This window comes from Carya illinoinensis, chromosome 6, assembly GCF_018687715.1.
Source record: "Carya illinoinensis cultivar Pawnee chromosome 6, C.illinoinensisPawnee_v1, whole genome shotgun sequence".
In the NCBI taxonomy this organism is placed as follows: domain Eukaryota; kingdom Viridiplantae; phylum Streptophyta; class Magnoliopsida; order Fagales; family Juglandaceae; genus Carya; species Carya illinoinensis.
In genome coordinates this window covers 19,762,334-19,787,228 of record NC_056757.1, presented here as the reverse complement: position 1 = coordinate 19,787,228, position 24,895 = coordinate 19,762,334, and the positions used below count along the sequence as shown (strand labels likewise).

At 38.0% G+C, this 24,895-nt stretch overlaps 1 protein-coding gene across 4 annotated transcripts; it reads right to left on the bottom strand.

Moving 5' to 3' along the window:
- Nucleotides 1-129: 129 nt before the first annotated feature.
- LOC122313239 (DNA repair protein XRCC2 homolog) lies at nucleotides 130-24,254 on the bottom strand. 4 transcript variants are annotated; one of them, XR_006243335.1, is made up of 10 exons: nucleotides 23,920-24,254; nucleotides 23,581-23,731; nucleotides 20,975-21,135; nucleotides 18,454-18,524; nucleotides 7,337-7,399; nucleotides 4,630-4,767; nucleotides 1,027-1,120; nucleotides 670-725; nucleotides 464-564; nucleotides 130-387 (listed from the first exon to the last, which is right to left on the bottom strand). XR_006243335.1 is itself a non-coding variant. In XM_043128062.1 (10 exons), the coding sequence occupies exons 1-10, from the start codon at nucleotides 24,109-24,111 to the stop codon at nucleotides 364-366; spliced, it is 1,032 nt and encodes a 343-aa protein (XP_042983996.1). In that variant the 5' UTR covers nucleotides 24,112-24,254; the 3' UTR covers nucleotides 130-363. The 4 variants fall into 4 exon arrangements, 3 of the variants coding, with proteins under 3 accessions (XP_042983996.1, XP_042983997.1, XP_042983999.1); XM_043128062.1 differs by having other exon boundaries at nucleotides 689-725; XM_043128063.1 differs by having other exon boundaries at nucleotides 689-725; nucleotides 20,975-21,154; nucleotides 23,666-23,731.
- Nucleotides 24,255-24,895: the final 641 nt, after the last annotated feature.

Genomic DNA, 24,895 nt, shown 5'->3' with positions numbered 1-24,895 from the left:
CACTTAAATAATCATATAGATTCTACCTCTTGAAATTCTTATCCATTCATATATGAACTCTTGGAATTCCTATTCATGTACATTTTTTAGAATTTCCAAGTTCATGGAAATTCATCCATCACCATTTTATAGTTCTTATCCTTCAATATCTATAAAAGTGAATCTTGTGGATCATATGTAATACATAAGTAATTTGAGATAAATGATATTGAGTTCCTGAAGAGCTAGATTCATATATTACAATCTTTCGATTCTCTTTAATCTTACAATAGTTTCTTGTAATTGTTTTTCTTCCCCCTTTTGATCGGCATCATGTTAGAGATCAAGAAAGAACCAAGAATATTGCACAAGTCCTCACGCAGTTCATGGGACCATGAAGACACCAGCCTACAGGTTCCAAAACAAATTATGATGTCAAATTTAGAACATTCGCAATCGATGAGTACCATGGGCTCTTGCTTACCTCTTTGACTATAAATTTATCCACAAAACTCTGTGGTGGCAGCAGCCATTCTGAAAAATAGAGCGAGCGATCACTGTCATTGGTTCGAATGAGAGGATCATCTGGAAGCAACAAAACAATGTACATCCGTAGTTGAGAACAAAAAAAGTTATTGGCTGATATTGCCATGACGACAATTAGTAAGGCAAAATTCTTTGCATTTTCACCATAAAGAAAATTCTAAACCTGATGCTCCTACAAGTACCCTGTGTGTAACAAAGGTCTGCAAAGATTGAAGATAAAAGTAAGTATTCAATAAGACTTTTAACACTGATGCACCCTAAAAATTTCAAAATTAATAATTTAACATCAAAGTCCCTTATAACTATCCCACAGTCCAATGCATATTATTATAATCAACCACTAAGAACCACAAGATACATGGACAAAAATGTATGCATCTTGAAACACCACATTCAAGTAATTTATAATGATATGCGATATCACCTGCAGTTGAATATTACCTCCTCGTTATATACTGGTGAAAATATAATATTAAAAAGCAACTAATCATGAAACATTACCTGCCAGACAGAAGGCATGTACTCACGGTAAGGAAGTTGCAGAGATGTACTGCTAATGCTTCTTGAATTTGAGGCATCCAATTTCCCCAAATTCCTGCCAGCCAGCACATAGAACAATAAATCAAGAACCTAAAGCAGAATGAAGGCTTGCAAAGGAAAAGTGGCCTAAAAATAATCCATTGCTGTCACGAAACCAAGAACAGACATAGAGATCACACTTTTCTATCATTCAAGAACGACACTTTCTCCACCTAGTCTTTTTAGGACAAGAATTGGCAAAAGCTAATATAAAGGCATATACACCAGTCTGTCAAAGTTAGAGAAAGACTAAATAAAATTCCCAGCAGCTCTTTAGGTAACCGTCCAAGGGCGGCCCAAGCCACGTTTAGGACTAGTAAGGTTACAATTGGAGTCCTTTGAAGTGAAAGGGCAAGAAACTTTCCTTCCCAAACATGTAGAAACCCATTCACCACTTTTGAAGGATTCATGAGTCATTCCCTACTCCTTCCTAGTAATTTCCTAGATACTTATCAACTTCTTATCTGTATTTTCTTAAGTCCACATGGCAAAACCAAAAATTGAATTTTAAAATTATAGCTACAAACCCCCAAGTCTCATCCTCAACTTTCTGGCAAGCTTAGATTGTTGTCACACCACCAACTTTATTAAGGGGGTAAAATAGCAATTTTCGTAATATTCTCTGTATCACTATTATTCTTTCTGCAGGTTTATTCAATGGGCTTTAAAGAGGTATAAGAAAACTAGTTTATGAGTTCCTACAATTAAGGTAACAACACCCAATCCATGTCCTAATAGGAATAGTAAATAAAATGCAAGAAAAACTAAGAATCCTTGTACAATGATTCCTCTTGATCAATCAGATCTGCCACCCCCTAATTTTTATGTATAAAGCCTAAAATTCAGGATACCTTTTCCTCAAATTATGCTGCCAGCTTTTTCCTAAAAGAGTAGGAAGTTGTCTAAAAGTCTATCATAGGGAAACTCAATTCCTATTAGAAATAGGAATGCCATTTTGCTGCCAGCCCTATCTTTTAGGACAAATCATAGATTTAGGACTCTTCTTCCAATACTTGCTGTCAAAACTCTAGGAGTTTATCCAAACTAATTTTCCAAGGAAATCAAGTCTTTAGGAGTTAAAAATATTATTTTTGTCAGCCCTGATGTATCCCAACAAACCTTAGCATTTTCTTCATTTTTTACAAGATAAATTTTGAAAAGTGATACCCTTTTTTTTTTTTTTGATAAGTAATAATCTTTATTGAATATGAAGAAACTAGGCAATGCCCAAGTATACAGGGAGTATACAAAGTGAGACACCTAGTTACATTCTAGTGGACTATAAAGAAAATAGAAACTCATGAACATTCCCGCCCTTTAGAACAATAGCAGAAAACCATTGAAACAAAGAGAATACAAAAAAGTTCCAGATTTCCCCCACTCCACACCCCTTATCATTAAAGCACCTCTCATTCCTTGCCGACCATAAACACCACATTAAGCACAAGGGCATCATCCGCCACACTGCTGCCAGTTGAGCACTGTTGTGTGGTCTATTCCAGCATGCAAGTACCTCCTCCACACTCCTAGGCATAACCCAATTTAGCCCGGTTCTACTAAGTATTCCAGCCCATAACTCCCCAGCCACCTCACAATGTAAAAGCAAGTGATCTATTGATTCCCCACTCTTTTTGCACATATAGCACCCCTCCATGACAACCATACCTCGCTTTCTAAGGTTATCAATCGTTAAAATCTTCCCCTGAGCGGCTGTCCAAATAAAGAAAGCAACTTTAGAAGGTACTAACACCTTCCATATACTCTTCCATGGAAAGAAAGTTGGCTGTTGGATTGTCAAGGCCTTATAAAAAGATTTAACAGTAAACTTTTTACTCCCCGTGTGAGTCCACAACATACGGTCCCCCCCATTGACGCCTAGATTTACTGAATATAAATAGCTGTAAAAATCTACCAGCTCTTCAAGTCCCAATCCTGCAATCCTGCGCATTTCTTGTAAAAGTGATATTCCAAGTTACCGTCCCATTGGCACGACATAGTATTTCTGAAATTGAGACCTGCTGATTTCCAGCCAAGTTAAATACTGCTGGAAATGTAGTACAAAGAGAACTCTCCCCTTTTCATGTATACAGGAATTAAACATGAATTCACATATCTAACAAAGGGGAAAAGAGGTATAAAATTCTGAAAACGAGAAATAGAAAAGGAAGCACCATAATGGGCTTATGTCCACTGATAAAAGGTGGTTAAACACAAACTTTAACTCTGACACGATCTTTCACTATCCTCAAAGCCACACAGGTTTCTTTCCCTCCAGATGCACCATAAGATGCACAATTGAACCATCTTGCACGATCAAACATACTGATAGTGGCTAAACAGTCCATTCCAAAGTGCTAACAAATTCACCACCTTTGAAGGCATCACCCACTTAGTACCAAAAAATTGAAGAATATGCTCCATGCTAGCAAACTGATAATGTAAAAGTAGGCAATCCCCAGCCTCTTCATTTCTTCTACACGTGCAACACTGGTTGACTGCTATCATGTCCAATGCCTCTTAATTTTATCTAGACTAAGGACTTTCCTTAGAGCCGCTTTCCACATGTAAAAAGATGCCCTTGGAGAAACCCTATCTTCCAAATAAGCTTCCATTTAAAACGTTCATTGGAGTGATTACATAGCACTTCACATTAAGACTTCACTTAAAAGAAGTCTCTCCTAGATGGGTTCTAAAGCAACTTATTAACACCATTTTGTTCCACCATATGTGCATAAAACTTGTCAAAGAATGATGAAAAAGGTCAACCTCCCATTCATTAGCCGAGCTGGTGAACATGACACCCCATGAGCTGAATCATGTCAAAGAGTATAGAGGTCGGTCATGTCAGAATATTGTATGAATGGGAGCATATCAACTTATATGATTGTGTCCAGATATCATATCAACTCATCATATTTCTCTTTATGAAAATTTTGACCTCTGTCTTACAGACCTTGATCGGTAAATCAATATCATATGATAATTTTCATATTACTTGAAGCCAAAGAATGGAACAAATATTGGAGAAAAGCTATTCACTGTCTGAGTGTATTCTGTATAATGTGGAGCTGAATTATGACATACAACATGTAATACTTCAAATTTGAAACTAGGAGGTTTGTCAACAGTTCAATTAAAATTAATTTGTAATGTAATTACTGAAGATTCATTTAGTCATGTTCTGGATGATCATTTAATAAACTTCTTTTTTAAGACTTAATTGATACTGAAGTTGTTCGTTCGATCAATTACCAAAGGGTAATCCCCACCTCTAGATCTGGAGCTTGGATCTAGGATGATATGACCCTTGACCACAAAAAAAAAAAATCATTTAGAATCATTATCATTTGACCTTTGGGAACAAAAAATTAGGATCTTTCACACAAAAGGAAAGTAAGATTGGAACTCACATTCCCATGTGCTTGGGCTTTTGCCTATTCTTACGACCAATATAATTTTGTTTACTGATAAGAAAAGTATTGGAACTGGCATAATCAGAACTTTTGGCCTTTCGGGGGGACTCACCGTTTGGTCTCCGTCATGGAATATCTATCTCCAAAAATGGTAGCTTTTGTAGCTATGACAAGCATGGGATGCAGCAGCAGAAGCTTTCTAATCTCCTGAACTACAGTTTCTGACACAGTCTGAAGAGAGGGGGTTTTCCTTCAAATCAAACAATATAATCAGCAAGATCAGTTACGATCTAAGAATCTCGCAACAAATCAGATTTACACCAACAATTATTAAATTTACAGCACATATTGTACCAACTTAACATAATAAAAGTCAAATGCATATATGTGAGGATGATTGCTACTTGGGTGTAGAGGTGTAAGTTAATTGGTCTAGAAAGGAAAACCCGACCGAACCGAATGGTTCGGTCTGGACCTGACATTTTCGGTCCCGTCCATATATATCTTAGAGTTTTGGTTTTCAGTTAAGTCTCGGGGTGTATTTTTTTGGACCGGACCAGATTGACCAAAGTATATCTATAGTTTTTTTAAAAGAAATTTATATATATTATTTTATATAGTAGTTATATGAGTTAATTATGTAATTTTCATCTAACCTGTCACCATTGACCATATGTATTTGGACTTTGGATGATATTGCATTTTTTAATTTCATTCTCTATTTTTTTTTTTAACTTTATTATGATGATTGCTAATTCTCATGGATGGATATGGGTAATTTTGATAATTTTCCCAACTTTTTTTAGGCAATTTTCAAGCACAAAATGTGAAAATAAAGAGGAATAGTTTATATTCAATACTACAAACATTGTAGGTTTTTTGTATTGATGGGCTGAAAATAGTCAAAATACACATCAGAAGTGATTTTGGGCTTTTTGTATGTTTGAACCATTTTACATTGGCCCGGACCGAATGGACTGAGTGGATCAATTACACCCCTACTTGGATGTATGAGGAACAGAAAACCAAAACGAAATTAATGTCACTATATCAATGAGAAAATGACAAATTATTTATTCAAAATCTAACTCCTTTTATTGCCCAGCTCCACTTTTGCACCAATCTAAGATCAAGCTTGTTTCAACCGAGCGCTACACCGAACTTTGCATGAATTATACGTACAATCTGGATGGATGCTTGGATTTGGCAATAAATTGTATCTTGGATGTGGATTTGGAGGGCCGAATGCAAAATTTATTTTTTGTCTCTCAAATTGGCTTCAAATTGATTTTGAGTTTCAATTCTAAGGCCAAAAGTCCAATTTCACAATAAAACTAAGAATCTGTAACCCCAAACCTTAGCCATTTCATGCATCTCTCAAACTGCACCTCCCATATCTCTTGAAACAATATATCAGTGTTTGAATGGATAATTTTACTTTGATTTTTGTGTTTTGCTTTGTTTGGTTTTCTGGATGGTCTATTTTAGTGGGTTTTCTTTGTTGCATGAAAATAGAGGAACAGGTAATGAAGACAGTTTTTGCTTACTGACGGGCAGAAAAGTTTTAGTTTCTTCGACTGGTGGAACTTCAGTTTGCTGTGGTGTGAAACTGACTCTTGTGTATTTATTTTTTCCCTTTGCTGATTGTTTGTTTCCTTTTGCTTGTGACTTCTTGTGCTTCTACTCTCTCTCTTTACTGTTTCAGTGACGTTCAGTTGTTTGTATTTTATATATTCGTTTTGTCATCTACCGTGTGCTTGACAGAGTGTTTGTGAGGTTTGGGTTGTCTTTTTTTTAACCTTTAATTGTTCACCAGCAGTTCTTGTCTTCCAGTGTGTTCCTCCTGGCAGCAATCATAGCAACAAGGAGAAAAGGGAAGCCTGCGGAAGGAGGACCTCAGTTCACTTAAAACTCTTTTTAAATCAGTAAAAAGCCTCTCACTTCATATCTGTGTTGTCATTGACAGATCCATAAATTCATCTTGGGCGAAATCAAGTCCCTTAACTCCCACCCCCCTGCAGTAGCTCACATTAAGACAATCTGTCTACTCTAGGCGGTGGTAGTTCCTAAGCCTAAAATAATGTAGTTTTAGGTTGGGTATATTTTTTATATTTAAATAAGAATTTTAAAACAGAATAAAAGACTAGCCAAAGCCCGAGTACACAGGATGTATACAAGAATGAGCACCTAACTGGAGTTAATAAAAAATAGATACAAGGTATTCCTGAATATTAAGCCCATTGTGGCTTGGGTATAGTGGTTCCGATATCTATAAATAGAGGCAATAACAATCATTTGGCAATGTACTTGAAATTCTCCACCTTTTCAAGGTGAAGGCATGGGGTTCAAAACATTAAAAGTATTGCTCTTAGTGAGATATAATATTCTTTTGTGATTGATAAAAAGAACAGGTAACATGCATGTGGCATATTGAATTAAAGCTTTTCTTGAAGTTAGCGCCAGGGCTTCCTGGCATTGGAGACCAATTTTATGAGATTGATTTCTAAGCACCAACTAGGCATATCAAATGATTTTTCCTACATTAAACGGACACAAGGAGTGAGAAGCTCCAGAGAAAGCAAGCATAAAGATCAAATTATTCAAAAGTATGGTCTAGATTTGATATGGGCCACTGTTGGAATGCTACAAAGTCTATGTGCTTAGTATGATAACCAAAAAGCCAAACTAGGGAAAAAATATGGTTGCAGGAAAAATTATAAATTGACTGATAACAAATCCATAGAAGCCAAAACAATTCATAACAAGGAAAAAAATCAATGACTCGACTGAAGTATCAGTCACCTAATTGCTCTTGTTACCTGTTAGTAGCCCCTAATGGCATGAATGTTGAGGCACGATCTATCCAATGGAAAGCTCCAATACTGGTATGAAAGGGATCCAAATTTAGATATTATCCATTAAACAAAATCAATCTATTTTCAGATCCAATTGCACTAAAACCAACATAACTTCACATTGGATATCATGCTAAGGGTAAGAAGCATACAATGTAATTTCAAAAGGTTTAAAGTTTCTTATTATTATATTAGAAGTATGAAAAGATAGTCTGTGTTTTGCATTTCTCATATTTAAAGTCAACAACAAATCTTGGAAGAACATGTGCAGGTAAGAAGTAGACAGCTGCAATTATTTCCCTTTTAAAGCTTGGCTTAAAGAGGGCCATCCATCTTCTATTAACACAGGACCTATCCCATCCCCACTTGCATCACACTCTATAACAAAGGTTTTAGAAGAATCAGGCAATGCCAACACTGGAGGACTAGTGACAGCAACCTTCAGTCTTTAAAATGTTCCAATGAAAGGGGTCCTTCTTGAGAAAGGCAGTCAAGGGGGCAGTGATCATTCCGTAATCTTTGATAAACTTCCAATAATAGCCAGTAAGCCCAAGAAATCCCCACAAGGATTTCACACTCCTAGGGCAGAGCCATTTCACCATAGCTTCAATCTTAGAGGCATCTGCTTTAACACCATGTTGAGATATGGTATGGCCCAAGCACTCTATCTCAAAGTATACATATTTGCACTTGGACTGCTTAGCTTATAATTGATGGTCCTATAAGGTCTGCAACACAGATTGCAAATGCATTAGATGAGCCTCTAGGCTCATGATGTATACCAAATATCATAAAACAAAACAATAACCAAATTTCTCAAGAAAGGCCTGAAAACTTCATTCATGAGGCCTTGAAAGGTGGAAGGTGCATTTGTTAAACCAAAAGGCATAACCAAAAATTCATAGTGGCCTTCATGAGTGCGAAAAGCTGTCTTTGAAATGTCCTCCTCCTTCATTCTAATCTGGTGGTAACCAGAACGCAAGTCCAGCTTAGAGAAAATTGTAGCTCCTTGTAACTCATTCAAGAGCTCATTCACCACTGGAATAGGATACTTATCCTTCACTGTAACCTGGTTCAAAACACTGTACTCGATACACATATGCCACATACCATCAGCATTTCTCACCAAGAAGACAGGAGATGAAAATGGTGACTGATTAGGCCTTAACACTTCAGTTGCTAAGAGCTCTTTCACTATTTTTTCAATTTCAGTCTTCTGGTAATATGGATAACGATAAGGTCTCACAAAAACTGGTTGATCTGGTCTGGAATCGGAAATGGAAAGGAGTATGTGATTTGGTGATCTTGAACTCTTTGAGGGGGTAAACTCTAAGGTTCCTCGAAAACCTTAGTAGAGTTTGTTAATAGAGCAGTAATTTCAGTCTGCTCTTTAGGAGTGGCACTTCTGTTAAGCTCATAAGCTGTAAAAAAATTCCCTTACTCTCCAATTTAGGAACCTTAGTAACCTCCTTTCCATGAATCAACTCCTCATTATTAGTGTGGAGTCCTTCTAAGACTACATACTGTTGTTATAGGGAAACTTCATTGTCATCTGCACAAAATCCCAGACTATGGTACCCAATGATCTTAACCATTGGACTCCCAACACCACAATCACAAACCCCCAATGAAAAGATAAAGAAATCAGTAGAAAAGTTCATACCTTGCACCCTGAAGTTTGTATCAGTACATTTTCCCTCACTACATAAGGTTTCTCCATTTGCCACCTTCACGTTTATAAGTTATGTCTTCGAGATGGGTAACTGACATTGAGTAGCTACTAAGGTATCCAAAAAATTATGGGTAATCCCAATATCTATCAAAATACTAACACATTGATTCTATATCCTTCCCAAAACTCATTGTTCTCGGGTTAGGAAACACTATAGAATGTAAGGAAATTTCAGCCAACTCTATCAATTCTTCACTGATTGTGTTATGCCCAATTCCTCGATCATCTATTCCTGCTCCAACTCTTCTTGTGTGAGGAACGCACCAGCGTAAGAAGATAGATCACCTTCCAAGGGCAAAGGAAAGGTGAAGAAGAGTCTTTCCTTGGCAAGTGGAAGGAAGATAGGCCCAATCCATACATGTACAGCACCAGAAACTCCAAACAATCCTCCTTGTGATAAATTTTAGTTTAATTTCCTGTAAACACACAATGTCTGCCTTCCACTCACGAAGCAGGTTTTTCACCCGAAGGCACTAATTTGCCATATTTTTTTTTTTTTTGATAGGTAATAGAGAGCTTTATTAAGATAAAGATGGGCATAGCCCAGGTACACTGGAGGTATACATGAGCATACACCTATTTAGGAACTAGAGACAGAAGCAAGAAAATCATGGAAGCTTAGGCCATTAAAGTCTAAAGCCATGGCCCACAGAAATAAAGTCTTCCATAAGAAACTCCGAAACTCTTCCGAGGAACGTTCATGATCCTCGAAAAGTCTCTCATTTCTTTCATTCCAAATACACCAAAAAATACAAATTGGAGCCATCCTCCACAAAGATGCAATTTGCGGAGTCCCGGAGATTCCTCGCCAGCTTGCTAAAAGCTCCACCACCCGACCTGGCATTACCCATGCTATTCCCATTCTGTTGAAGAAGTAGTTCCATATCTCACTTGCGAACTTACAGTGTAGGAGTATGTGGTCCACTGTCTCTCCATTGTTTCTACACAAACAGCACCAGTCCACAATAATAAGGCCACGTCTTCTAAGATTGTCAGTGGTCAAGATCTTCCCTAGTGCTGCTGTCCATACAAAAAATGCAGCCTTAGTTGGTGCTTTGCTTCTCCAAATATTCTTCCACGGAAACTTAGGCCTTTGTTGCATGGTATTGACTTCATAGAAGGAACGTACCGAGAATTTCCCCTTTCTATTCGGCCTCCAAACCATCACATCTTCAGTTGTGGCAGCAATGGGCAAGCTGTACAGTAAATTCATAAACTCCAGCAAGTCATTTACTTCCCAATCATTTGCATCCCTGGTAAGACTAATATTCCACTCCTGTGTGTCTTGAAAGATCACCCTCAAATCAGCCACCACAGCTGCTTTCTCCCGTGCAATAGCAAAGATTGTGGGATAGGCATCCTTTAGAACCAGATCACCCACCCACCTATCCATCCAAAAACTGATCCTACTACCATCCCCTAAACATAACCGGGTATTGCAAGAAAAGGACTCCCACCCCTTCCTTATATACTTCCAAAGCCCCACACCATAAGTCCCCCTTCCCTCTTTAGAACACCAACCCCCACATTCACTACCATACTTTATGTCAATCACTCCTTTCCATAAAGCTTCCCTCTCACAATTATACCGCCACAGCCATTTACCCAACAATGCCATATTAAAGGCCTTTACATCCCTAATCCCCAACCCACCATCTCTCAACGGAGTACAAATCTTATCCCATCCCACCAAATGATACTTGAACTCTTCTCCTATCCCACCCCATAGGAAATCTCTCTGAAGTTTCTCCAATCTCTGTGCAATGCTAGCAGGGAGTGGGAATAAGGATAAAAAGTATGTAGGAAGGTTAGATAGCGTACTTTTAATCAAGGTTATTCGTCCCCCTTTTGATAAGTATACCTTTTTCCACCCAGCCAGTCTACGTTCGAATTTTTCCAGCACCCCTTCCCAAATAGATTTTGCTTTGAAAGAAGCCCCCAGCGGAAGGCCCAGATATTTCAAAGGCAAGGAAGAGACCACACAACCCAAGATGTTAGCTAGCCCCCTGATATTATTTACTTCTCCCACTGCAACCATCTCCGTTTTAGCAAGATTGATCTTCAACCCGGACACAGCTTCAAAGCATAGCAAAATAGCCTTCAGGGATTCTATATGACCTGCCGTTGCCTCACAAAATAATAAGGTATCATCTGCAAACAAGAGATGAGAAATAATGATGGAACCATGATTGCCCCCCACATTAAAACCTGAGAAAAATCCACCCCCTACCGCCGCTGACACCATTCTGCTTAGTGCCTCCATAATCAGAACAAATAAGAGAGGGGATAATGGATCTCCTTGCCGTAACCCCCGCGAGCTATTAAAGAATCCCACTGGATCCCCGTTAACCAAGACCGAGAAACGCGCCGTTGATACACAGTGTCTTATCCACTGCCTCCATCTTGCCCCAAACCCACTTCTAACCAACATATACACCAAAAAATCCCAATTCACGTGGTCGTACGCCTTCTCCATATCAAGTTTACACAAAATACCTGGGATTCCAGACTTGATTCTGCTGTCCAAACACTCATTTGCTATAAGAACCGAGTCTAAAATTTGCCTCCCCTTCACAAAGGCATTTTGAGATTTAGAAATGATCTTTTCCATTACCGTACTCAACCTATTGGCAAGAACCTTTGCAAGTATCTTGTACACGCTGCCCACAAGACTTATTGGTCTGAAGTCCGAAACCTCCATAGCCCCCGCCTTCTTAGGGACTAAGGCAATAAAAGTAGCGTTTAAGCTTTTTTCAAATTTTCCATGCGTAAAGAATTCCTGAAAAACCAGCATTACCTCTTCTCTCACCACCTCCCAACAAGATTGGAAAAAAGCCAAAGTAAAACCATCAGGCCCCGGTGCTTTATCCTTATTCATTTTCTTAATAACTTGGTGTACTTCTTCCTCTTCAAACGGTCTCTCCAACCAATCTCTGCTAGTTTGGTCTATGGTCTCAAAAGCTAATCCATCTAGGGTCGGCCGCCAATCGTGCGGTTCCGCTAGCAAATATTGAAAATGACTAACCACATGTTCCTTTATCACCTCTTGATCTGAAAAATTTTCACCATTAATGTTCATGGACTCAACGGCATTGAATCTCCTATGCGCATTAGCCATCCTGTGAAAAAATTGTGTACACTTATCCCCCTCTCTTAGCCACAAAGCCCTTGACTTTTGCCTCCACGATATTTCCTCCATTAGAATCAATCTTTCTAATTCAGCACTGACTTGGACTTTACGGTTATTCTCCTCCCCTACTCCCTCCAAGGTTTGTAACTCTAAAAACAAATTCTTTTTCTGAGCGGTTACATCACCAAAAACCTGTTCATTCCATATCTTCAAGTCCTTCTTCAATGCTTTCAGCTTATCCGCCAACACCTTACTCGGATTACCTTCGAAGGAGTATGAACTCCACCATTGCCTAATCACGTCCACAAACCCCTCCACTTTTAGCCACATATTTTCAAACTTGAAAGGCCTTCTCCCCCTTTGTATACCACCACCATCTAGCATTATGGGAAAATGATCCGAACATAGTCTCGGGAATCTTTTCTGACTTAAGCCGGGATAATGTGATTCCCACGACGGGGAAATAATAAATCTGTCCAACCTTGACCACACATGGTTGTTGGACCAAGTAAATTCCCCACCCATTAACGGTATATCCATAAGTCCCATCTCGGAGATGAAGTCTGAAAAATCCACCATGGCTTGATTTTGACGACCCCCTCCTGCTCTCTCGCTAGAGAATCTTGTCACATTAAAATCCCCTCCGATACACCATGGAGCTTCCCACCATGAGCATAACCCAGCTAACTCCTCCCAAAGTAGCCGCCTCTCACTATCTATATTAGGACCATAAACCCCAGCAAAGGCCCACAAAAAACCATCATTTGTATTTTTAAAGAGACATCCCACCGAGTGTTCTCCCACGAACTCATCTATGCTCTCCACCACCCTCTTGTCCCACATAACCAGGATCCCCCCGGAAGCCCCGTTTGACGGTAAGTAAATCCAGCCTACATACATACAGCTGGACAAACTTCTAATAATATTTCTATCAATATGCTTCAACTTAGTTTCCTGAAGACAAATAATATCCCCCTTCCATTGCCTTAATAAAGATCTTACCCGGAGACGTTTATTAATCTCGTTAAGACCCCTAACATTCCAGCTAATTATTTTGGGCTTCATTTAACAACTGATCCGACCCTCCCTTTGTTTCTACCACGGCTTGCGCTCCCCTCCTTACCATCATAGTTAATGGACCAGGTCAATCTCCTCAACTCTCTCTCTCTTTTAGTCCCAGCCCCATTCTGGCCTGCCTCAATGGCTATAATCAGGGCTTTAAACTGTTCTTCATAACCCGCACAAGAGATTCCCAGACAGTTCTGAAGGTCCTCTATTTTTTTCAAAATCCAATCTGAAGATCTAGTAGGGGTTACCACACTGATAGGGGTTGGGTCTGCCTCAACATCTTCCTCCCCCTCTAAGACACTGTCACACGGCTCAAACAAAACCAAATTTCCCTCTCCCTCTATTAACTCTTGATCTGCCGTGACCTCTTTAGTCACCATAGCTAAGGAATTCATTTCAACTACCTCCGGTACCTCTCCCATCTTACACACATCCTTCCAAGAACTGAAATTAGCCTGCATTAATTCGGGTGACAATGAAAAAACCACTCCTTCCCCTTGTTGTTCCCGTACTCTCGGAGACAGCTTATCACCCTCAAAGATTTCCCCCTCTTCTATGCACAAGCTTTCACCTGAAGGTTTACAGGCCTCCATCGATCCCTTCTGTACCTGCTCAGCCTCAGAAAACAGAAGCAACTGTGATACATTAGGCTCCCTGACTTTACCGAGAGAAGGCTCCCTCGCCGTCTCCTCCACCGGCGGCAGCCTCAGCGTCGCACCACCGCCAGACGACTCGCCACCCTCCATCGGCCCCTTCTGTCCAAGACCCAGTCCAAGACTCGGGCCCCCTGGATGAGTATCGGGTCCCTTCAGAGAACCCAGAGCCGAAACATTTCGGCCTCCCGTGGGTACCCATATCTTCCGTGGGCCGTTGGCCAGCCCCTTACCCTTCTGAAGCCCATCTAACACTCCCTCATCCCCCCTTAAACCCAAGTCTTCAATATTCTTCTCAAAGCCCACCTTCATGGGCCTTACCTCTACCTGGCCCAGACCCACATTTTCCCCCCCTTCAACGCTGCGTTTCAGAACAGCCAAGGACTCCTTCAAATAACCCACTTGCTTCTCCATATCAGCCAAAGCACGAACCACGTATTCCATATTCACCCCCGACATCCCCCTGCCATCCCCTACACGAGTGTGACTTTTCACCAGAGAGGAAATCTCACCTGCTCCCTCTGCATATTTTGGCGCTCGAGACACTGCTTCACTGTACGACAGGGGATGGTTTCCCTGCCATGATGAAGGAAGACGCCACAGGCAGCTACCCCTGTTTTGCACTCTCGGAACAGAGTATGAAGCTGTGAGTTCCTGCAGCAACTCATCAAGATACCTCCATCCCACCCCCTTTCCTCCTTCTGGTATCATTAACACGCCACGACGTTTCCCATGGCCAAACTCTGATAAGGAGAAGAAACTCCCATATGAATTACGCTGTCTCTGCATTACCAGAACTTGAGGCCCACTTCTGCGTGACTTAATGAACTCTGATGACCCCCGGTGTGCTATCCCCTCCTTAACCATTGCAGCCAACCACCCCAAGGATCCATGGTCGAGAGAAATGTGATGAACAGCTCTACAACTGCTCTCTGTACATCTCCACCACCTCTCGCTAACCTTCTCAAACTCAAAACATTTCTGGTCAATAACAATGTTCCTAATCCACCCCATCTCAACACACTAACTCTAAAATATAACACTCACAAAGACTCCAAGACTAATCTAAGCATCACTAAAAACAATCACCATCGAAATGAATCTGTATTTTCTCAGGTGTACGGAGAGAAAAAAGTTTGGAGAGAGAAAAAAGTTTGGAGAGAGAAAAAAGTTAATAATCTTTATTGAATATGAAGAAACTAGGCAATGCCCAAGTACACAGAGAGTATACAAAGTGAGACACCTAGTTACATTCTAGTGGGCTATAAAGAAAATAGAAACTCATGAACATTCCTGCCCTTTAGAACAATAGCAGAAAACCATTTTGCCATATTAAGCCCTCGGACATTCCAAGATACTATTTTGGGCTTCATAAATGTGGAGCTTGTCCCCTCCCCTTAGCTCTTTCTCTACTGTAGTCTGGAGCTTGAGCTACCTTAATAATTTATAGACCATGTTACCTCTTTAGTTCCTGCTGTTTTTTGGAATCTGGTTTCTTTAACTGATCATGTCCCACTTCAATGGCTATTTGTAAAGCCATAAATTGTTCCTCAAAACCTCCACACTCAAATCCTACACAATGTTGGATTTCCTTTACCTTATGCAACACCCAGTCAGAAACACTAGAATGATCTGGTAGCAGGTATTGTAGTGGAATCGGGTCCCCCCTCAAGTTAATCGCATCCCTGGGTGCCCACTGTGTCTTTATCGGCACTTCTATTTTTTCTCAATACAAATAGGCCTTTCCCCCCACCCAGAGGAGTCCCTTGTAAGTTTGTAACAACTAGCATCCTTGAAGGCCACACAGCCTCCCTCCCATTGCTCCCAGACTCTGAAACTAGAACACAGGCTACATCCAGTGGGTAAAAGTCACTCGCTGGCAAAGCTACTGGCTGAATCTCGAGAGGGGCTCTCCACCTCTATCCGTCTCGGCCTTGTCTGTCCTTGTTGGGACTAAATATAGACACTCATTTGTGCGACACCTAGGAACAAATTCGACCTCTTCAAACATCGTCGTCTCCCACCTGGTTAGTCACAATCGACAGCTTCCCACCAGGATCTTCTCCGCTGGCACACCCTACAGCATCCTGCCGGTAGAGGGGCCAGCCTCCTCCCACTTTGATTCTCCAAACGGGCTAGGCTCCTGCTTTGGATATGCCCTTGACGAGCCCTGTGGGCTATGACCCACAAACCTGGCCCTTAGGCCCTTCAGTTTGACCCTTACCATCCCATAAGCCCACAACTTCAACTTGCCCACATCCTTGTTCTATCTCTTGGTCCAAGCCCAGGCCCACCTCCTCATCTTCCTCAATGCACTGTATCAATAAGCTGATTTGCTCCTGTAGTGCCTCCACCTATGTTTGCATTTTTCGTAAGGTAGCGTGCACGCCTTTATTCGACAAGCCATCAAAGAACTTGCCACCGCCTCTAGGGCTAAGCAAAAATCCGAAAATCCAACTCCGACTTCACACCGACTCTGCTCCGGCTTTGATAAGTCGGAGTCGGAGTTTTTTTACCAAAAAAGTCAGTCGGAGGTAGAGATTGTACCGACTCCGACTCCACTCCGACTTTGATTGTCCGACTCCAACTCCAACTACGATATTCTATATATTTTATAAAAACATATGTATTTTTATATATCAATCATTTATATATTATATTATATAACTAAAACTTATATAAATATATTGGTATGAGCAAATTATTATAGAATAATATACTTAATAATATAAATTGAGTAATAATAGTTTAGTATATGTAAACACAATACTATTAACGATTACTACCATGTAACACTAATGTATAATAACAACAAATGTATAAACACTAATATATAATAACATGTAATACTAATTATATAATAACTAATGTATAATAATATTTAATACTATGTATTATGTACAAACACAAATATAAAAATTTATAATAACATGCAATACTAATTTATAGTAAATAAAATATAATAACATGTATTAGTAATGCATAATAATCAATGTATAATAACATGTAATACTAATGTATAAACATTAATCTATAATAATATTAATACTAATTTATAATAAATTAATTTGTACAATGATTTATTTTTCAATTTTGGTTATGTTTTAATAAAATTGAAATTTGAAAAAATGTTTTTTAAAATAAAATTGAAATATGGAAGCCCAATCCGATTAGTGAGAGCCCAAAATTTTCAAATTGAAATTTAAATGGCCTAAGAAAAAAAGCCCAATAAAAAATCAAAATCCTACTCTGACTCCGACAAGAGTCGGATCGAGGGCTATGTGAATCAAAGTAGGAGTCAGAGGTAGGGTCCAAGTCCGACATTGTCTGTGCTGAACCCTAACCACCTCCTTCCCTTTGCATACATACTATACCCGAGGGCTTAAGAACCATTACTGGCTTCTGGCCATTACCATAAGTTTCCCTCCCTCAAGTGCCTCCACCCCTATGTTGTTCCCTGGACTTCACCAACGCCTCCCTATACAACTGGTGCTGATTATTAAACTTCATCCCGGTAACCCCTGCAGAATCCCAACTCCATTATGTTTCACACCTTTTTCCTCCGAGATAAGGTCCTTCATCACATCTGCCAACCTCCTCCAACCCCTCCCTCCACATCTTCTGGAATGAAGATAAAGTTACGCCTTCCACCCCCACCATATTCCACTAGTGCCATATATCTGCCGCCAGTATTTGAGCACCTCTGTGCTATGAAGCTTCTATCACCTTCCTTGTCGTAGCATACATATCCATCATCCCACCCCTCAGGCATTCCTCCAATACTCTAATAAACCAGTGTAACCTTGCTTTCCCCAAACCTTCCAACTCCTCTCTGTTATGATCAAGGAGCCTCCCTCCCTAATCAAGACAAAGTCTTTTTTTATTCAATAACTAACTTTTTCGAGACTCCCATTATACTCAAACTTACCTAAACTCACTATGCCACCTTCTCAGTCCCTTCTGAGTTTGGTTTTTTATCAAAATTAAATAATTATTTTTAATTACAACATAAATTATTCTCTTAAAGTTAGTATAGGTTAATTATTTAGAATATTAGCACACACTTGATTAGAACTAATTGAAGATATGTTATTTTATATAGGTGACGAGCTTCGTGATTAAATTATTGGATTAGCTCTACAAGGTAAGTGACATGACCATACCCTTTTTAGTATCGTAAACTAATTCTTAAATTATAGACAAAGATGATGTACCTATATTCTATACTGATGATGATAACCACAAAAATTATAGAAATTAAAATAATGATTATAGTAATGAGCTAAAACTCGAGAAGCTTTTGAAGTGAAAATTGTAGCCCCACCCACATAAAAATAAAAAGAAAAAAACTAACCACTTCTAAAAATTAACCAAGTGTAACAATGTAACATAAACTGCAAGGAAAAATATCAACACCCGAAACATGAATTGGTAATGCCATTAACAAAATCCTTGAAAAACAATGCAGATATGTAATGTTCCATATTAGAAAACAAACCCGTCAATCATGAGTATATGAACACTAATGCCATGCAGTTCTTGTTCCTTCTGAATCCGATAGTGCAATGTCTATAATCAGGAAAGTTCAAGAACAGAATATATAAGATCTTCCACGGTAAATAGAACCAAAATAAATGCGACAGTTTTAAACAGGAATATGGTATATAAATTGTTTTAGGAAGTAAGTAATTCTTTAAAAAATCATGCTAATTTTATTATCATATGCTTCTTTTTTGGCATGCACATCTTAAAGTAATATCTGCCATTGCTAACATGGTGGATGATGCTTTTCGAAAGAGTAATTCTTGGAGACAAGAAAAGGAAAGAACACCTCTAAAACTTTTCGATTTTATTTTTTATTATTGTTACTATTCTGCCATCTAATCTTAAGAGAATCCCTTTTTGTTTGATACAATGACCTAAAAAAGAATTGATAGTTCAATGAGCTGGAAGGTTTATTGGCAGCAGGTTGGCACAAAGTGGTCCATCATGCCAAAAAACGTCAGGGATGGATTATAGATCAGTGCTCATGGCTTTTAATAAAACTTCACATTTACTAACTTATTGGCAAGTGTATTCCAGTGAACTACAATGTGTGTGCGTTTCATTTTCATCAACATTAATATATAAAGAATTATAACTACTTGCCTAATAAAGTGCAAAGCAGGAGGTCATAAGAACAAGTTTATGCTCAGATATCACCATTGAGTTTGAAACTCCCATCAAAAAGCATCTTTGCTGTAAGACAATTTATTCTATCTCCAGTGAGCAAGGTCAAGCAAACATGAGGGCAGAAGTGACGTTGTAAAATGACAAGAAAAATAGATTTGCTGTCCAGGACCTTTGAATGGTACTCATCACCAGTAGAAATTATAGGGATTTATGGAATATGATTTTTACAGTTGGATGAGGTTTAAAAGGAAATCTTACTGAGATGTGATTGTGACCCACAATTCAAAGAAAGTAGAAAATGAGAGGACAGAAGTAATAAACCTTGTGGTCTAACAAGGACCTTCTAGGAGTCTCAACGTGGGCATTCTAGGAATCTCACCTATAATAACTTTAATGGAGTCATACTATTAAAGGAAGCAGCATAAGCTGAAATTTCACTGATCAAAGTAATATCTAAGCATTAAAAGACCACAAGATTATTTTAGTAGCGAAGTTTGAACATAATCCATTAAGTAATAAGTGAATCTCATGATGGCTTTCAAAATCCTCAAGATTGCTTACCGCAGGAAGAAATTTACTTAGAGAAATAAACTGACCACTTAAAGGCAAGGAGAATGAGATTCATCTCATGCTTGGATGAGCCTCAAAATTGCTGGATGAGATCAAGTTTACATCTTGCTATGTTATCCACAATGATACCTTTTTTCAAAGAATATATTAGATGCTTCATAGCATTGTATCAGTGACATGATAGCATACTTTACCAATGAAAATTTACACTTCAATTTGACAGTGAACTTTTGCAGATCTGCATATGGAAGAGAACTGATTCTCACCTTCAAGCACTATGACACACTCAAACCATGGTGTTGGAATAAACTTTAGAGAATAAAAGCAATGGCATGTGACACATTGAATAGTAGAAGGTAGGTCAACAAGTCTAGGAACTATTAGTGACAAATGACATGGTCCCCTAAAAGTTTATGCAGTCCACATCTATTAAATTTCATGACATTTGATGCAACATTCAGATATATCTAAATGCTATTTTTATCCATATTAGAGGCTTTTTGTTCTGGTTCTCATCATTCATTCTCTTCTCATTCCCCCTGTTTTGCATGTTTAGATTTTGGAGCATATTTTTTTCGAAGTTATGTGATGTCTTATCCTTCTTTGCTATGTTTTCCTTCCATTCATTCTAGTGAATCATTATCTGATCTTGCTTGCCCTTATTTTGTTATTGGAGGAGATATATTGAACCATCTCGCTCTTGGATCTTGGACAATTCGGAATATGATCAACGAACCCAACAACAAAGTTGAGTTTTATTTTTAATGGGTTTTTCTTTTCTTTTTTAGAAAAACTATTATATGGGCATCTTTGTGAAGGCAAAAATTATTTGTCAAATTGGGCAGGCTTAAGGTATATCCTAATATGTTCGTATTATATTTGACTTCTAGCGGCACATAACATTCAGTGTAAATTGACCTATCAAAAATAAACTTTCATTGTAAATTCTAATATCTTAAGTAGATCAACTTTGACTTCCACATATAGTAAATGGAGGTAGTTACCAAATAATTACTATGAGGTTATGATAATTTTCCTCCAATGAAGCACGAACTATTGTGGGAGCATAATTTTATCATTATTCCTGCTCCGAGGAGCATTATTTTTCACTTTATATCTCCTAAGCTGTGTGGATCTATTCTTGGCCTCTAGGTTTATGGGAAACTCAATGAGTTCTTTTTTTATATGTAGAAAAGTCAAAGAAATAACATGAGCATGAAAAACAGAAAAATTATTTAGAGATAAAAAGGATAAAAAATAACGAAAGATATCCTCACCTTGAGAGTGGCAAGAAACTGAAAACTATCATAACAGCGAATGAACAGGAACCGTCTCATGCACAAAGAATATAATTCCTCGTCATAAGTAGGATTCTTTTTGGTATCATTGTTCCATAAGTCAAAATCCATGTGCTCCTGATCTATTTTTTTTATTGATCCTAAAAAATTCAAACAAAACTACAACAAATTAAATTATTACTTGCTCAAGTTCTATATGAATAAAGAGATTAAAAAACTTATTTTTGTTCAAGGAAATAAAATGAAATCAGGATTCCTATATCATGTGTAACAGTAGTTACAGTCCTTTTCTATGACTGCATAAACAGGTCAATTGACCAGCATTGAATTCTCATTCTTAACAATAGAGAATAAGGAAAAGAATGAAGAATTGTTTCGCATGGCTTCATACATTATATGTGGTACAAAGCAAGGTGATAACAAAGCATATAGTTGACCCATTTCTAAAGTTCCTATTTTCAGGTTGCAACGGCATTTAAAATAAAATGCCGTGTTTGGCCCTTTCACTTGGATAACTCTGCTTATTATATGGTATATCAAAAAGAAAAATAAAGGGTTCCTCCCACCAGGAACTCAAGGGATTGAAGGGTATAGAGGAGGAGTGGGGCGGGACATGTCAAAAGTGGAGAGGTCTAGGTAAAACTCAACTGATTGCAGAACTTGAGTGAGTTTCTTTGTTTGAGGATATATCTTGGAGACCAAAATCGAGAGCCTTTTATCGTTGAAGAAGGGAGTTAAATGCACCAAGTACTTCCGGATGGCTAATTCGCATAGGAGAAACAATGCCATAGAGATGTTAATGATGAATGGTGTGCCAACCTCTAACCTCCCTGAGATCTTGGATCATATAGCTCTACTACAAGAAAATGATTTCAGAAGAATTCTCTTGGAGATCAAAGTTACATGACTTGTTTTTTATGCTCTTGATTCACAAGAAGCAAGGGGGGCTCGAGATGCCGTTTGAAGAGGTGGAGTGGAGATCCAGAAAGTGTTAAGAAGTATGGCAAGTGACACCCAGATGGTTTCTCTATGGCCTTCTTTCAAACATGTTGGGAAGTGATCATGGAAGATATCATAAGGGTCTTTGACGAATTCTATGAAAATTTCAAGTTTGAAAAAGTCTCAATGCAGCCTTCATTGCTCTCATTCCCAAAAGACTAGGTGTGATACAAATAAAAGATTATTGTCCCATTAGCTTGGTGAGTGGGATGGACAAAATTCTTTCGGAAGTCTAGAGAATAGATTGAGCATGGTGGTGGAGAAGAGTATATCATAATCTCAAAATGACTATAAGAGGTAGACAAATTCTTGAGGGAGGAAATTGAAGATATGATTTCTTTGCGTCTTACAAAGAAAGGGAAATTCACTGTTCACTCATTTTTACCAATCCCTTGCTACTCATAATGCAAGTCCATTTTTTTGAGTAATCTATGAATAGTAGTAAAATGATGTTGAGTTATGATGTTTTATTGGGTTTTAGAAAATGAGAGAAAGAATTGAATAAAAATAATATAAAGTTAAAATATTGTTAGAATATAATTGTTTAATATTATTTCTGTTTTGGGATTTGAAAAGTTTGAATTGTTTTTGTGTTTTGTTTGGAAGTTTAATAAAGTTGTAATGATTAGGTAATGATTAGATGAAAAAGTTGAAAATTTTTTTAAATTGAGAAGTATGTGTTTGAATGATGTTGGTAAGGAAATTTTGAGAAATTTTGATATGAGATGAGATGGGATGTGTTTCCTAAACAACCCCTAAGGCTCCACTAAAAGCAGTATTTTCATAAGGATGGCTTCTTTAGGGAAGATCGTTGCCTTAGATAATGTAAGGAAACCTCGAATCATTATCATGGATTGGTCTTGTATGTGCAAAAAGAGTGGGGAGTGTTGATCATCTACTACTTCATTGTGAGATTTCCATGACCTTGTGGGATGAAATATTAGCTAGGATAGCTTGGGTGATGCCGAGAAGAGTAATTGATCTTCTAGCTTCTTGGAGATGCCTTCAGGGCAATTCACAGATCGTAGAAATCTGGAAGATGGTTCCAATGTGCCTGTGGGTGGTGCCTTTGGGAGAAGGGGAATGATAGAAGCTTTCAAGATCTTGAGTGGTCAATGCATGAGCTTAGAACTTTCTTTTTTAAAACTTTATTCCATTGGACTTCTGTAATAGATTATAGTGGTATGAACTTACAAGAATTTATTGTATCACTAAATCACCTAGCATAGGCGATGCCCTTGTATAAGTGTTGGACCATGTCAGTGACTATGTAATTTTTATTTTTTCAGACAAAATGTCAAGTAGTACCATGAGTATAAGAATTGGAATGCTATATCAGGTGAAACTGATGGTGTAATAAACTATACTACAAATTTACAGTTATGCGAAGAAAAATGCTATTCATCATCACCATCATACTTTCATCATCCTCTGATGTGGCATCAAATAGCTTTCCAAGCAGTTGATACCACGTAGAATGGTGAGAGGATGGTCAATAGAATAATTCATAAGCTAAAGTATGGTATCTCTTAGCCATGGATTTACCCTTTTATCCGCAAACAATGGAAGGTGGTACAGATTCTCACCATTAGATTGCCCATTTATTCGATGCTTCAGCATTTTAGAAAGGCGCAAAATATCAAACCGACAGTCCAAGTCAATGAACATTACCAAGCGGTCGAGGCCTCCATAGTACACCCCATTCCACTCTTTAGGAAGAACACAACTCACTGCAGCCTACAAACATCTAATTATGGAGAATATCATCGGAGTAATAATCATAAGTTGAGTTAAATTAAGCTTCAAATATGCAACCAGTATAATTCTTTTTTCTTCTAGCGTTATTATCAATAGGATGATCATAGACCAGTTCTAGTACAAAAATATGAAAATAATGAAGATAAGAGGAAATCATTATCTGGGACCTGTATCAGGATTTGGGTTTTGGCAGAAGAAGAAGTGCCGACAAGCTCAACCACATTACCGACGCGTAGGGGAACCCTATGAAGTGGGGGAAGAAGCAACAAGGGGCGCGCTGTTAAAACCCTAGCGAGCATCGCTTTGGCGCTCTCGTTCCGATCGATCCATTCTCTGGGGCTGGCCACCACTTTTTCCATTTTTTTTTTCACTTGAAACTACTTCCAGACGGCTTTGGGCGGGAGTCTGTGGGAACAATATCAGCACATGACAGTTGGCCAAACAAATCAGAAGGCATGTTCAATATCACATTTACTAGGATACGTTTGGGTGTTGAAGATGGTTAAAAGAAGAGTTATGAATAACTATGAGAAGAGATGACTACGTTTTTATATTGAGTTAAGTCAAGATAAAAGTTAAATAAAATATTATTAGAATATTATTATTATTTTATAATTTAAAAAAGTTGAATTGTTTATTATATTTTATATTCAAATTTAAGAAAGTTGTAATGATTAGATGATATGAATTGAGAGAAGTTAAAGAATCAAACTATTTCGTTTGTGGGTCCTATTGAGAATGAGTTTGATGTATTTGGATGTATGAAATATGTTAAGTTATTAACTTTTGAGTAAGAAGTTGAAAAATGTGTGAGTCTCATCAATGATTGATTTTTTTATAAATGATGTTGAAATAATGATTTTATTTATATGTTGTATTTATAAATACAAATATTATGATAAATGATTCCCAATGCCTTTAAAAATGAATTTTGCACAAGCTCTTTTTAGAGAAATTTATTTAAATCAAAATTGGTAAAAATATATAATATTAACTAATTATTCGTACAATATTCACATACCTCCATTTTGTTCTAAACTTTGGCTATATATTATGATCACAAACGGCATGCAAGTTTTTTCACCTTTTTTTCACTCCAAAACTTTATTAATTAAAAGTATGTAAATTATAATAAATATTTTT